At 39.7% G+C, this 15,096-nt stretch overlaps 1 protein-coding gene across 1 annotated transcript; it reads right to left on the bottom strand.

Moving 5' to 3' along the window:
• LOC114776088 (glycophorin-C-like) lies at window positions 1-13,729 on the bottom strand. Its single transcript, XM_028966697.1, has 3 exons — window positions 13,501-13,729; window positions 2,918-2,956; window positions 1-2,369 (listed from the first exon to the last, which is right to left on the bottom strand). Exons 1-3 carry the CDS (start codon window positions 13,556-13,558, stop codon window positions 2,173-2,175), a joined length of 294 nt encoding a protein of 97 aa, XP_028822530.1. The 5' UTR covers window positions 13,559-13,729; the 3' UTR covers window positions 1-2,172.
• Window positions 13,730-15,096: the final 1,367 nt, after the last annotated feature.

Here is a 15,096-nt window from a genome sequence, read left to right as displayed (position 1 = left end):
CTTAGTTATTGCATTACAATTATGACACTGAAAACAACAATTTTGATAGATTAATGTTTTTCCATGTTTAGTCCAGGTTGAACAGGGAATCAAACCTGTGATTCACTCTCTGTTAGATGATAGGAAAATAAATGTGTTCATTTCATATGTCTCTTCGTGGACATACTTTACATCTTCAGAATTAAAATATTGATACATATAGTAACAGAATAATTCCAAAGCTTAAAATTGACCTTTTTATGATTACAAAATACAATTATATGATTTTACTATTTCTGAAACATAGTTAAAACAAGTCACTCAACACCAAACATTTTGTCATATGTAGATTATTTTGCTTTAATGACACCATGGGCATTCTGTTAATCAGCCTCATGAGGTCGTCTTCTTTAATAGTTTTTCCAGCAGTCTTGAAGGGGCTCTGAGGACTTTTCATCCATCTCAACTGGTTTGAGCTCAGGTGATTGTGGAGGATGGTTCATCTGATGCTGCACTCCTCCACTCACTTTCTTGGTCAAATATGTTTGGGATCATTGTCCTTCTGAAAAACAAATGATGTTCCCACAAAGCAGATGGGATGCAGGTTGGTGCAGAATGCTGTGGTAGCCATGCTAGTTAGTTGTGACTTGGATTAAATAAATCTCAATCTCAATTTCCACTGGTCTAACGTCCATTCCTTGTGTTTTCTTGGCCCAAGCAACTCTCTTCTTTTATTTCTTATACCAAAGTAGCTTCTTTTCAACAATTTAACTATGAAGGCCTGATTCACACAATTTCCTCTGAATAGTTAATGTTGAGATGTCTCTACAATTTGAACCTCTAATCTTAGGCATTAATGTGTGGCTTCAGACGCTGACAATTTATGGTCCACAGCAGATGTAACTCTTGGTCTTCGTTTCCTGGGGTGTTCCTCCGTTTCATCATAGCGTTTGATCATACTGTCTTTTCAACTGCACTTTAGGATACGTTTTTGAAATTTAACAGATTGACTGACCTTTTTGTCTTAAAGCAATGAAGGAGTGTTGTTTCTCTTTACTTAATGTAGTGGTTCTTGCCATAATATGGATTAGAACACTAGTCAGATATGGCAATTCACTGCATAGAACTTTATACCAACACTACCTCTTCACAACACAACTGATGGTCTCAAACACATTAAGAAGGCAAAGGAACAGCAGTTAACTGAAAACCATTCCAGTCAACGACCTCATGAGGGTGACTATAAGATGATTTTTAGCAGCATCGGAAGCCGAGAGTTTGCAAAGCTTTCATCAAAGCAAAAGGTGGTTAGATTTAAATGTAAAGCATATTCTGTTTTGTTTCACATCTTTTTCCACGTAATGTGTTTTTTCATAGTTTGGAGGTTGTCAGTATTCATTTAGATTTTGAAAAAAAAAAACATTGAAAAAGCAGGTGTGACCAAACACACACACACACACACGCACACACACACACACACACACACACACACACACACACACACACACCGTTGTTCAACTTGGTGGTGGAGAGAAGGCATGAGTGTGAAATGCTGGCAACACAAACACTCTGATTCGGAGAGGCACAAATCTTATACCATCAATTTTTCTACAATTTTTTGGATAATTATTTGCCCATGCTAAAAGCTGTGATATAAAAATGTTATTTGGGGTTGATACATGCTATGATTATGTTTGTCTGTTCCATAAAGTTTATCGGAAAAAAAAAGCTGATGCTGCAAAACGTCGCCACCCATCAAAAAACCCCATGAGAGCAAGACGACTTAAAGCCCAAGTCTAAGGCACCCTATAGCACCACCCCTCACCCTCCTGTGCAATACAAACAGGCATTGTGTAGCTGACCAATCCCGTGGGGCTGGATAGAGGCTCTGACTCCAGGAGTCGGATCCGATCATTCACTTCAAAGAGCCGGCTACAAGAGTCCGCTGTGTACATTTTAAGATCAATATTTAATTAACGTTTTTTTTTTTTTTTTTTAGATTTTAGATTTATTTAACTTTGAACGGTTGTCAGAACAGAATCCTGCCACTTCCCTCATTCTGGTAAAAATATCATTATTAGAAGAAAGTAATTGCGAATATTGCAGGTAATGCATGACCCACTCAGTCCACAGAATTGAGCTGTAAAGGCCCATGATGTCAAGTGTCTCCGTGCATGTCCTTTCTGACAGCTTTCAGATGAAGTATTCTTTCTTGCGTTCATCCATAGCATCGTGGAGAGCTGGGTCTGTCCTGAGCGCAGCATCTGCACTCTCTGCGAACTCAGTGCCCTTGGCCTCGTTTGTGTGATAGGTGCCCTTGTGCCTGTACATGTAGCGTAGCATGACAGCCGCCACACAGACGAGAACCAAGACTATTGCAGTGACGACAGCTGTGAGACAGACAGATAGATAGATTAGAGAGAACATCTGAAAAGCTGAAAAATGCTGAGAAATTTGGCTTCACTTGCTATTCAGTCCCTATTCTTTCACAAAGGAATTATTTTAACAGGAACAAAGGGATACTAATAGTTAGTAGTATATTTTGGATAACTTGCATATGACATTTTCATACCTTTATTTTTTAACTTGGGCAATGTCAAACAGCAGAGCAGCAGAATGCAAATAACCTATATTTATTACATCTTTGAGAAGATCTTGGGCAGAAATTTGAATAAAAATTGGAGAACAATAACCTCTTCGTAATAAGGATAAGGATAATTACACATAAAACCACCCCATTAAACAAGAGAAAACATGTTGATACACTCATTCACATGTTTTTTCTGTCTAAGGCCGTGAGGCCACATTTAATATGTTTGTGTATTCATGCAATTTTTAAAAGTTTATGAGATGTACCATCTTCTTCCATGTTCCTCTGCTAAAAGCCCTAATTGAACAAACAATTAGGAACAGGAACATGTACAGAGTCCACACTCACCTGCAATTAAAACATCAAAATAGTTATTATTCATGCCATCTGCAAAGGAAAAAAAAAAGGTTAAAATCGATGTTTCAGTAAGCAAATTGCTTAAATAATAGAATTATTTGCTAAATAATATAAAGTTATATTTGTTAGAATGTTGAGCATCAGTTACATGACTGATGTTACGTGACCCTGTGCTCATCTTAACCTGCATGAAAGATTCACTACCTCTGGCTTTGCTATTGTAACTCATTTCCATTTTTCATGAGATTTTTTTTATAGACAGCTGTCTCCCCACTGACACAGGCACGGCTCTTTGTATCCATCACTGGGGGCAAAAATCTCATTAAAGAAAGCGATTAAAGGTAATCATGAATTATTGCACAAGCAACATCTGTCTGCTTGACTTGACTTTCACTGAAGGACACAGTGTTTGCCATCCTTTGTTACATAAAACAAGAGGGATTCACCGTGGAGATGGAACAAGTTGAGAAAGGTTTTTCTTAACTATAACAATGAGCCTCCATGAAGTCATGTCTCCTATTTACAGTTGCAAGAAAAAAAACAAGAATGTAATGACTTGCATTTATAATTACTCATTTTTAGAGACATTGGACACTATTTTCTAGCTTTAAGAGTTTTCATGTGTCCTGTTTGATAGTCACCAACAGACATACCTGTGTTGGTTTTATAAGTACTGTAAACACACAGAAATAAGAAAAACACATATGAACATATTTTAAAATGAGTCTGCACTGGTGTGAAAGAACTCATTATAAATTAATATATCATGAAATATTTGATAGAAAACTGTGGTGTGCATCAAATATGATGTTACATTTACATCAAAATTTACAGCATTTGCCAGATGCTCCTATCCAATGAGAATTGCATAAGTACTTTAGGATGTCTATCATTGATCACCGTGTGCTGTGCTGCAGTGCATCAATGACAATCACTTCACTTACACTTTCATTTATATATATATACACACACACACACACACACACACACACACATATAAATATACAAATACATACTCACATTACTCAATTTAAGCATGAATATTTCTCCAAAATTTTGTGAATTTGACATTTATGCTGTAAATAGTCATTATATGTTTGATAAATATTAAACACAATATAGTTTTTTGACAAAACATATACATGGCAAAAAATATGTCTTGTGATCTGGATCAGTTAGGGGAGGAACATAAAATTATAGAGAAAAATCTTCAGGGAGTGGACAATGAAAAGGGATCAGATAGTGGTGATGAAGATACGAGAGATGAAAGTGTAGAAGAATCATACACACCAGTTCAGTCGAAACAAAGCAGTCTGCAGAATGAAAAGAAAATACAGGCAGAGAGAAGTACTATTTGAACTTTCAAATATGTGATGGATATGCTGAGGAAGTCTCTTTAGAAAGGTTAGAATCGACACCATATATGTATTTTAAGCAGTTTGTTACTAAGGAGACTGCAAACCAAACAAACTTGTACAATGTACAGAAACCGGGAGATTCTGTAAACACAACACCCAAGAGTGATATTTGTACATTTGGTGGCCCATTGTGGCAATCTGTGGCAGTCATCAATCCATGGAATCCTTACAGAAGAGATCAGAAACCAATGTCATTGTAAAAATTTCACTTCACTGATGACACTTCTCTCACATGCTCAGGAAAAGGTAAGATTCATTGGGGCAGGCACTCTTTGTGTGAAGACACCTCCTCACAAAATCGGAGCCTCTGCTGTGCCTCTTGATGTGAAAAAGGATAGTGCTGACCATTTATGTGCCATTTGTGTGCCAAGTAATTTTTCTCAAGTAACACAAAATTGTTGTTGCAAACCTTATCAGTACATTCCTGATGTATTAAATATGATACCAAAAATAATATTACATGTCCAGGTCATGGACATTTAGTTAAACAATTCCAGAGCGACTTACAGTCAGTAGTTACAGGGACAGTCCCCCCCTGGAGCAACTTAGGGTTAAGTGTCTTGCTCAGGGACACAATGGTAGTAAGTGGGATTTGAACCTGGGTTTTCTGGCGAGTGTGTTACCCACTAGGCTACTACCACCCTAGTAAACACATTACTAAATAACACCCTAATAACACCCCAAACACATTACTGTAATCCAATTACTTTTTTCAATGAAGAAGTAAAGTAAGGCATTACTTAGATTATTGTTTCATTTTTGGTTTTGTTAATCTCATTATTACTTCTCTCTAAAATTATTTTATATGTTGGATAGAATATGCAGAAATAAGAATTTCTTTATTTCCTTAAATACGATGTAATGTTCAGAAAAAAGGGATTAAAAGGTAACTAATTTTATATGATATAGTATGCAAAAAAAACTATATTACTATATATACTATAGAAACTATATTTTGGTAATAGACTAAGCTGACCTATAGAGCCTATCAAAAAAAAAGGGCTTTGGCTGGGATGCTCATGTGTGCATTGCTTTTTCCTTCTGTGCACTGATTCAACAACATGCTTTCCATGTGCAACATTCCCTGCTGATGTGTCCCAGATTTTTTTTATTTGTGTCATCCCAACACCTAAAGCTTTGAGAGTGGTGAAACGGGGCATTTTGAGTCCATGCTGGACTGTGAAACAGGCTGAGAGCAGAAAAAGGCAAAGTGTTTGTGTGAAAGACGTGTAATATCTGTCCTTCTACCACCACCTCCTTCTCAGTCTTCCTACACAGCATCAGAAATATTTGCCAATGTGTGTCTTCGCAATTTCTTGTCTCACCATCTTCGTCTTTCTCTGCTTGTTCTCTTTGCTTTGTTTACTTGACAGAAAACATATTTGAAGGGGAAAATGAATTCATTTAGAATGGCTTGCCATCCAGTGTATGTGATGGTACGGTTCTGCCTCTGTAGGAACATTTTCTATTTGAAAAGTGCAATGGGTCGTGTTACCCGGTGTACACACAAGTTTAATCAAAACCATGAAAGTCCTCTATATGGTCAGCCTGCAAAATGTCTTTGTACTGGGTCTATATCTTTTTTTTCTTCTTTTTTTTTTTTACAGAAGTGGCACAATTTTCATGTTCACATATTGAAATCTGTCATATAAACCCGTGTAGAATAACAACTTATTCTACAATTTATTCTACATCTCACTATATTTATGATTATGAAGATTTATCCCCTTCATCCATGTTCCTGGATTTGCCAAGGTCAGACTATAATCACAGGATAAAAGACATCTAATCTTTTATGGCAGGTGTGGCTGAGGAAATGGATTAAGAATTGCATGGGGGGGGGGGGGAGTAACAAACGGAAGATTGCAAATGACCCAAAGGTCACCCGGACACAGATATAGTTATTCAGTGACCCAGAAATCAGATTATTGCACTGAAGAGGAGGGAAAATCAAATCTTAAAAAATAGAGCTGGGGGGGAGGTGGCAGTTCATCTCTGAGGAGAGGCGTCGTCAAGACCCTCTGGCCTAGACAAAAAGGGTGTTCCAAAAAGATTCCTCACTCGTTTACAGCAGCAGGCTTATAAAAAGACTTTTTTACTTTTTGATCTGCATTTCACGTACTGAGTTTCTCTAAATTAACTTAATTGCTATTATACTTGCTGATTGGAAGTAATTATAGTCATGACTAAACCCTGACTCGGCATCTTGGATTTTTACTTGTGACAGAAGACAATTAACTAAGAACTATTGCATTTTAGATGGTAGTCATGAAGACGCAACAATAATAGAACCAGGATACAATAAGGTATCAAAAACACCATTCAGTTGTAATTCTCATGGCCGCCACCCCACCATCGAGCCCCCAGGGGGCATGTGACAGCAACAGACGACGGCGACCCAGAAGCGAAGGAGGACGGGGTCAACACACTGAATAAAAGTGAATGAGACTCATTCATTGACGCTAGCCTTATCTACTCTCAGTCGACTTTATGACCCTTGCTCAAACAAAAAACCACAAAGGTCACCTGCTCACTTTGTCACCCCGACGTTTGGATGTCCTAGCCCTGCCAACCAGCCACTGCCCTGGCATCCACTGAGCTCACCTCCTTCCCAGTCCCGGGATCCGAACCACCAATGTTCTGCCCGACAGTAATCATTCAAAAAGTATGGACTCTTAAAAAGAACTGCTAGCTCACTACACCTCCTTTCTTCAGCTCAGCCCATCCTTTATACCATTATCTTCCATTTGTACTATTTTCCACAGAAATTAGTTTTAAATGTTTAATTGTAAGCAGGCAGAAGACACATAGTTGACCAAAGTGCTATAATAATTAAATAATATTGAAATAATTATGAAAAAGGTCACACAGACCATCACACTTTCAGTTAGAGTTAAAAGCCAATGAATTAAAATTAGTTTTCAGTTCAGTTTTAAAAACATTTAATGCTGGAGAAGTCCTGATGTGCAAAGGCAGTTTATACCACAGTCTAGGAGATGCTTCTGCAAAAACCCAGTCACCACTACTTTGTAATCTATACCTTGGAGCAGCAAGGAGCATTGTTCCGCAGATCTTAGTGATCTCCAGTCTTAGTTTCTCCAGGGGGAGACTGTCCCTGTAACTACTGATTGTAAGTCCTTCTGGATTAGGGCATCTGATAAATGCTGAAATTGTACATTTAAATGTAAAATGTACAGGGAGCTAGTGCACACAAGCCAGTATGGGTGATATGTGATTCTGCTTATGTGAGCCAATTAAAAGTCAAGCTGCAGCATTTTGAACCAACTGCAGTCGGTTAATCAGAGCTCGGTTAACACCCACCTATTACTATAGTCCAAACGTGATTTTAATGAAGCATGCCATGGCTTTGTAAGCAATTTGTATTGAAATCTTGCTTTTACCAAATTGCTGTAAAGGATCACACCCAGGTCCCTTGCAAAGGGCATAATTACTTTACTCAAGGGGCCATAGCTGTGGAGATCAACCGATCTGATCACATCGATAGTTCAAACAGTGAAAAAACTAAAGGGCGAAAGCTGGACGGTTTCCATGTGAGAGTGGCCATTTAGACGAGGATGTGCCACCCAGTTCAACTGTAAAAGCTCTGCAGACCCAATTGTGTGTTCCCATCATGAAAGCAGGATACCAGGGTCTACCATATCAAAAGCAGCTCTGAGGTCTAAGAGTAATTCTTAAAAGGCCTGTAATATGCTTTAAAAGTAGATTGAAAAACTTCAGTAAACCCATGTTTATCTGGAGCTGGAGAAAGACAACTTTCTGAAGCAGCTTGGAAATAAAAGGCAGTTTTGACATAAGATTGAAGTTGGATAAAACTGTTGGATCAAGGTTTTAAAATACTTAAAATCAGCCGGAACATAACCAGCTCTTAATTATGGACACATCCACACAGAGTCAAATACAACAGACGAGACGGAACAATGTCAAACAGACAATGTTAGGGTATCAGCTTGCTGTAGGTTTCAATTTAATAGGTGATCCTGACATAATCTCTACAGTGTAAATTTGGGCAATATATATATATCTTTATGTTTCTGCTTTATATTGCTTCATATTTCAGTACGTATCGGAACATTCTTGTTCAGAAAAAAGTATGATTCAACAAAGTCAACCAAAAGATAAACCACTGAACCCCTTTTCTTGAAAAATAAAATGCAATTAACACCAGTAAAAAAATACCTTCTTAGAGAAACTATTCATTTAAAAATGTGGAACTACAGTTAATTACGCCGTACAGGGGAGTACATTAATATAGAACATGAGATTAACTGATGTCTGCTCCTCAAAATTGTGTTCTTCATTTTCTCCAAGAGTGCACACACACCCGCACACATACATACATACATGCACACTCCAAGGAAGGAGCCAAGGATGAAAGGAAAAAAAAACATTTCTTCAACATCCTCCTTCCACTTGCAATCCCATCACACCCTCATCTTTTTTTCGCCTCCACTCGCCTCCACCCCACCCGCCGTCTCCTGCCTAGGGTCACATCTGGCCGGGATTTTGCACAACCTCGTATCCTATCTCTCCCAAACACACTGCCTGGCCCCAAACACAGCACAATGTTTCCATAACCTCTTCTGCCCCACTTTCTTTTTGCCCTTAAAGCCGCCTGGCGTACCACTTCTGCCTTGTGCTTTAACAGGACGGTAGGGACGGGGGAAGAGCCAGTTTGCTAATGGCTATGTGTCCTTATAACAAGACTGGAGCTGATTGCTGACAGATGTTTATTAGTAAGAGCAGAAAGGCTCTGCTACTTATTAACTATGATAGAGGATGAGAGATGGACGAGCGATGAACATTAAAGCGAGATGAACATTGACGGGTTGAAGAACAGCAACCTCATGTTAAATTCTAAAAAATAATGTTTCTTGGACCTAAAGCTGCCAGAAGGACTTTTAACTTCTCTGTCAACATTCCTGGTTTTCCTACCCCCATGTGTTTCTGCGTGTCTCTAAAGCTCTCTATCGGTGCCTCTGCCTGTCTTGGTGCCTGTGTCTCTGCTGGTCTCGGCACCTCTGCCTGTGTCTCTGCTGGTCTCGGCACCTCTGTCTGTGTCTCTGCTGGTCTCGGCACCTCTGCCTGTGTCTCTGCTGGTCTCGGCACCTCTGCCTGTGTCTCTGCTGGTCTCGGCACCTCTGCCTGTGTCTCTGCTCTTCTCGACACCTCTGCCTGTGTCTCTGCTGGTCTCGGCACCTCTGCCTGTGTCTCTGCTCTTCTCGGCACCTCTGCCTGTGTCTCTGCTGGTCTTGGCACTTCTGCCTGTGTCTCTGCTGGTCTCGGCACCTCTGTCTGTGTCTCTGCTGGTCTCGGCACCTCTGTCTGTGTCTCTGCTTGTCTCGGCACCTCTGTCTGTGTCTCTGCTTGTCTCGGCACCTCTGTCTGTGTCTCTGCTTGTCTCGGCACCTCTGCCTGTGTCTCTGCTGGTCTCGGCACCTCTGCCTGTGTCTCTGCTCTTCTCGACACCTCTGCCTGTGTCTCTGATGGTCCCGGCACCTCTGCCTGTGTCTCTGCTCTTCTCGGCACCTCTGCCTGTGTCTCTGCTGGTCTTGGCACTTCTGCCTGTGTCTCTGCTGGTCTCGACACCTCTGCCTGTGTCTCTGCTGGTCTCGGCACCTCTGTCTGTGTCTCTGCTTGTCTCGGCACCTCTGCCTGTGTCTCTGCTTGTCTTGGTGTCTGTGGGTCTGCTTGTTTCTGTGCCTCGGTTGTGCCTGTATCTGCTCTTCTTGTGTGTCTGCCAGTCTCGGCACCTCTGTCTGTGTCTCTGCTCATCTCGACACCTCTGCTATGCCCTTTATCATAATGTCCATAATCTAAGCATCACAGATTCTAACAGATATGTATTCTAATTTGCATATAAGCACCCACTTTAACAACAGAACTCTCTTTCCAGCATCTTTATAACATACCCAGTGTCACGTCTGAATTACATGATTACAGACGTCATTGGCTCCACATTTCTCTCTTTCCTTTCTTAAACCTTCTCCTGGTGTCTATTTATAAGGTTTCTCCTCATTTAGCCATTCTCATAATAACAGTTAGTCAAATTATCCAGGCATGCCTGATGAGTAAAAGTTGGCATTGCACAACAGGGTGACATGAGCCAGGTACATAAGATTTTATACTCAGCCAAATGAGTATTTCCCCATAATGGCCAAATTTAGAAATTAGTGGTGGAGCATGTTCATATGGATCTGAGAAATAATTTATCATAGCGTATAGAGCAGTGCAAGCTAAAAGACTTGAGTCCTTTAAATCTGAACTGAATACGATTCAGCCTGCTTTACACTTCTCTGCTGGTCCCGGCACCTCTGTCTGTGTCTCTGCTGGTCTCGGCACCTCTGCCTGTGTCTCTAATGGTCCTGGCACCTCTACCTGTGTCTCTGCATGTCTTGGTGCCTGTGTGTCTGCTTGTGGCTGTGCCTCGGTTGTGCCTGTTTCTGCTCTTCTTGTGTGTCTGCCTGTCTCGGCACCTCTGGTGTCTCTGGCCATCTCAACATCTCTGCCTGTGTCTCTGCCCATTTTTGCACCTCTGCCTGTGTCTCTGCTTGTCTCTGCTCCCCTTCCTGAGCCTCTGTCTGTGTCTCTGCTCATCTCGACACCTCTGACTGTGTCTCTGCCCGCCTCGGTGCCTCTGCCTGTTTTGCCGTGTCTGCCTGTGTCTCTGCTTTTCTCGACACCTCTGCGGGGGTTCTGTGACGGCTTCCTTCTTCTTGGCTATGGTCTTTCACCCCTGTCTTGCACTACATTAACTTTCATGCATTATTAATGAAGGCTGTTTTTATTCAGTATTTTAGTCACTTTAATTCTTCCTGTCAGAGCTCAGGTCAGGCGGTGGGACGGCACCCGTGTTACTTCCATAAAGATGCCACCTTGATCCAGAACAGAACTCAGTTCTTTAAGCCCATGTCTTTATGGTGTATGGAGAGGAAGAGAGCTTGATTCCTTATGTCTGGTGGCAAGAATCCAGTGCTTTCATTAACATCACTGTGATTCAGAATATACTAAACGTGAATGGGGACATAGATTTAACATCGATTATCTGGTTTTCCAAAGACATTTCAACTTCAAAATGCATAAGAATCTCTTTTGATCCTTGAGTGCACAATCAATGTCTATAAATGGTTTTCAGTTGTTATCAACATCATATTGCTTCCTCTTTTCTCATTCGATACACAGACAGTGGAGTGTGATCTAGATATTATTTCTGCATTTATTAACACCAGTATGGCCACCCAAGACTAATTCACGGCTCTTTTTAAACATGTCCAACTGTATTATCTTCCTCCAGGTTGTTTTAAAGCTTCACCAGGGATGTTCTAGTTTGCAGCTCCCCCTCATTGTGACGTAACATAACAGAAAACACCACACCAGGAATTGGCTTGCAAATGAGGACAGTGTGGCCTTTCCATTATTCTCCACATTTCCTGGGTTTCATAAATCATCAACTGGCAATTCACCACAGCGCTGGCTGGGAATGATGATTAATGATTTTTTGAATGGGAGTGGGCGATGAGCCTGTTAATGGGGAAGAAATGCATTTTTATCTTCTATAATATTTTACAGTGATTTGCATGATGTAATGCTGTTGTTTTTTTAAGTGTTTCTCCTGAAGTCTTAACTTTACACTTGCACAATGTGAACAGATTTTAGCTTTATAACGAATTCATCAGTGAAAGGATCCTATTCACCTTTAACACTTCTGTGTACAGTGCCATCCAAAATTACAACCATCTCTTCTAAACATCAGAAAAAAACAGACATTACAAAATTCATTAAAAATGTGCCACAGTTATTGCCATTCGATATTTACTTTCAATACCTTGTACAACCTCCCTGTGCACACACAGCAGATCTGTATCTTGGTTCTGCTACAAGATCCTAAGAATACACTTTCCAGTTCCATACTTTGTCATTGAACTTGTTCATACTGTTTGCTGTGTCAATGTGTTGTAACAGTTTTGACACTTGGTCTGGCCAAACAGAGTTAATGGAGTCCTTTCATGGTGTCTCCACAGTGTCTGTCACCTCTTATTCATGAAGACCTGCAGGTAGAAACAATTCTCCATAGAGCACTAGATACACACATTAAATACACTGTGTGCATAAAGCAGACTTAGACATATATACTGATCTCACATTCAGACTGTATTTTATATCAGATCCAATATTATGTTTACATAAAAACACAATGCTATGCCCTTTATCATAATGTCCATAATCTAAGCATCACAGATTCTAACAGATATGTATTCTAATTTGCATATAAGCACCCACTTTAACAACAGAACTCTCTTTCCAGCATCTTTATAACATGCCCAGTGTCACGTCTGAATTACATGATTACAGACGTCATTGGCTCCACATTTCTCCCTTTCCTTTCTTAAACCTTCTCCTGGTGTCTATTTATAAGGTTTCTCCTCATTTAGCCATTCTCATAATAACAGTTAGTCAAATTATCCAGGCATGCCTGATGAGCAAAAGTTGGCATTGCACAACAGGGTGACATGAGCCAGGTACATAAGATTTTATACTCAGCCAAATGAGTATTTCCCCATAATGGCCAAATTTAGAAATTAGTGGTGGAGCATGTTCATATGGATCTGAGAAATAATTTATCATAGCGTATAGAGCAGTGCAAGCTAAAAGACTTGAGTCCTTTAAATCTGAACTGAATACGATTCAGCCTGCTTTACACTATTTGATCAATACCCCACAAGCAAGCTTGATGGGCGGAATGTCCTACTCTCGATTGTTATGCGTGATTCTTTTTAGATAAGGTCTCATTTGGTCTGTTTTGCATCTGGTCACCCTACACTCAAGATACACAGTGTATACACACTACATAAATGTCACATGCACACCGCATAAGAAACACACATTTATTGTTTTATGAGAGTTCTGAGTGCAAGTGCAGCTGAGTTTTGGTAATTCAGACATTACATAAAATGAGAACAGCTACCAAATAAGAATAACATCTGAATATTTACCAAAAATATAGTTTCTATGTTCTATGCACGACCATAATCACATAACGTCAGTGAATAGAGTTGAATTAACATCTATAAATGTCAGACTTTCAGGGACAATGGGAAATTTGGACAGAGTTATCTGAAAGACTCTCATTGTACTTACCAACACTGGGGGGATCTGCTGAGGCTGTATTTGTGTGGGATCCTGTGGTGGAGTCCATGCTGAGAGGGTGTCAGAGCGTTCAGAAGACTGAGAGGGACAGCTGATGGTCGTAGCTCTCAGAAAGTAACTGGAGGAAGTGGAAGTTTCTGCAGCAACAGAGACAGGGACAGACAGGACTGCTTCTTTTCTACTATTTTGGGAGGGAGACACATTCAGAAAATAAGACTGAAGTCATACTAGTGTACTATTACAATCAAACAAAAAGGAACAACAATGTGGTGAAACCCTTTCTATGAGAAAAGATTAACTTCAAAATATAATATATCTTTCTCAATGCCTTTCTTTAAGATATAAGGCTTTGTTTACAGTGACACTTGTTGGGCATGCAGATTACTTCTCCCTCTTTTAATCCAAAGCAATTGTGGGGCGATATGACTGGAGCCTGATGAAATTTTAGTAAGAGCATGGAGCGTTACTGAGCAAAATTGAGCGGGCAGAACCACGTGAGCCATGCTCTGATACACACAGACGTATAAACACACAGGGTTCCAAGCCAGCTTGTAAAGTTCATGTAGATTTACTTTTTTTGGAATATCAAACAGGATATAAATTTGCTGTAGTTTCAGATTTTGCTAATCTAATCTATGTAAGAAGTTTTGTCAGAATCACAACATAAATATTGCTCAGTTTCTGTTGATCCTGGTAGCTAAAATGTTGTAATATTTCAGAAAATTTTACGTTTCAAAGAAATTCAATTACATGATTTGTGAGGTTATTAGATGTTTTTGGTTGTGTTCTGAATGTATTAAATAATTGATTTTAAACTAATTACCAATATCATACATTTTGTCAACTCTGTGGGTGAGTTTCCTTAACACTTAAGAAGTGTTACCCAATACAACTCAAAAGTGCCAATTTTTTCTTCCCATAACCCCAAAAAGATTAGCAACTCCTTATAACATTTCTGAATCACAAGTTGTGTACTGATTTCATCTGTACAATTATCAAGACACTGTTACTGTTCTGTTGAGAGGGCGACTGATAGGAAAAGAATTGAGTCAAATGAATACAAAATATTTCCTTATATGAGTCAAATGACAACAATATAGAACAAGAACAACAATGAGGTGCAATGTGAGAACTTAATAAAACCGGGGACGGGTTATGGACAGCCTTTTCATACATCCCAAACAAACAATCTGAGATTCTTGGGACTCCTTCAAAATTTCTGCTGGTTAGCTTTGCTTTGGTCACAAACATGTAAATTAAATCTAAATATTAAAGACATCAGTTTCTTATCTAATAGTTAATGTGACGACTGCATACTGGCCTGTTTTGTGTCTCTGTTTATTAATGGAAGTGCGTGCAGTCTGTAGCAGGATAAATGTCACACAGCTGCACCCAGGCATGTGCAGCCACAACTGTTTCGGCCGCATGCATCCCCAGCAGCCTCAAAAGAATTCACAATGTTATTTAGAAAGCCTTAAAAGCCCTCACATTAAATTAAAGCACTTAGGAGTTTGAGAGTAATCTATCATGTAATCTTGTTTGCTAAATGTTTAGTTGGATAAAATAGATGCTGCCTAGAACATTCGG

The sequence above is a fragment of the Denticeps clupeoides genome, unplaced genomic scaffold, assembly GCF_900700375.1.
Source record: "Denticeps clupeoides unplaced genomic scaffold, fDenClu1.1, whole genome shotgun sequence".
NCBI classification, from domain to species: domain Eukaryota; kingdom Metazoa; phylum Chordata; class Actinopteri; order Clupeiformes; family Denticipitidae; genus Denticeps; species Denticeps clupeoides.
The sequence above is the reverse complement of the archived record's forward strand: the minus strand, read 5'-3'. Positions and strand labels throughout refer to the sequence as shown.

What these genes read in the sequence shown, in the direction of transcription:
- LOC114776088 (XM_028966697.1), bottom strand. Translation starts at nt 13,558, where the DNA reads ATGGACTCCACCACAGGATCCCACACAAATACAGCCTCAGCAGATCCC. An exon ending in AGCAGATCCCCCCAGTGTTG is followed by an intron (nt 2,957 to 13,500) that starts GTAAGTACAATG and finishes TTTCCTTTGCAG; the next exon opens with ATGGCATGAATAATAACTAT. An exon ending in TTTTGATGTTTTAATTGCAG is followed by an intron (nt 2,370 to 2,917) that starts GTGAGTGTGGAC and finishes TCTGTCTCACAG; the next exon opens with CTGTCGTCACTGCAATAGTC.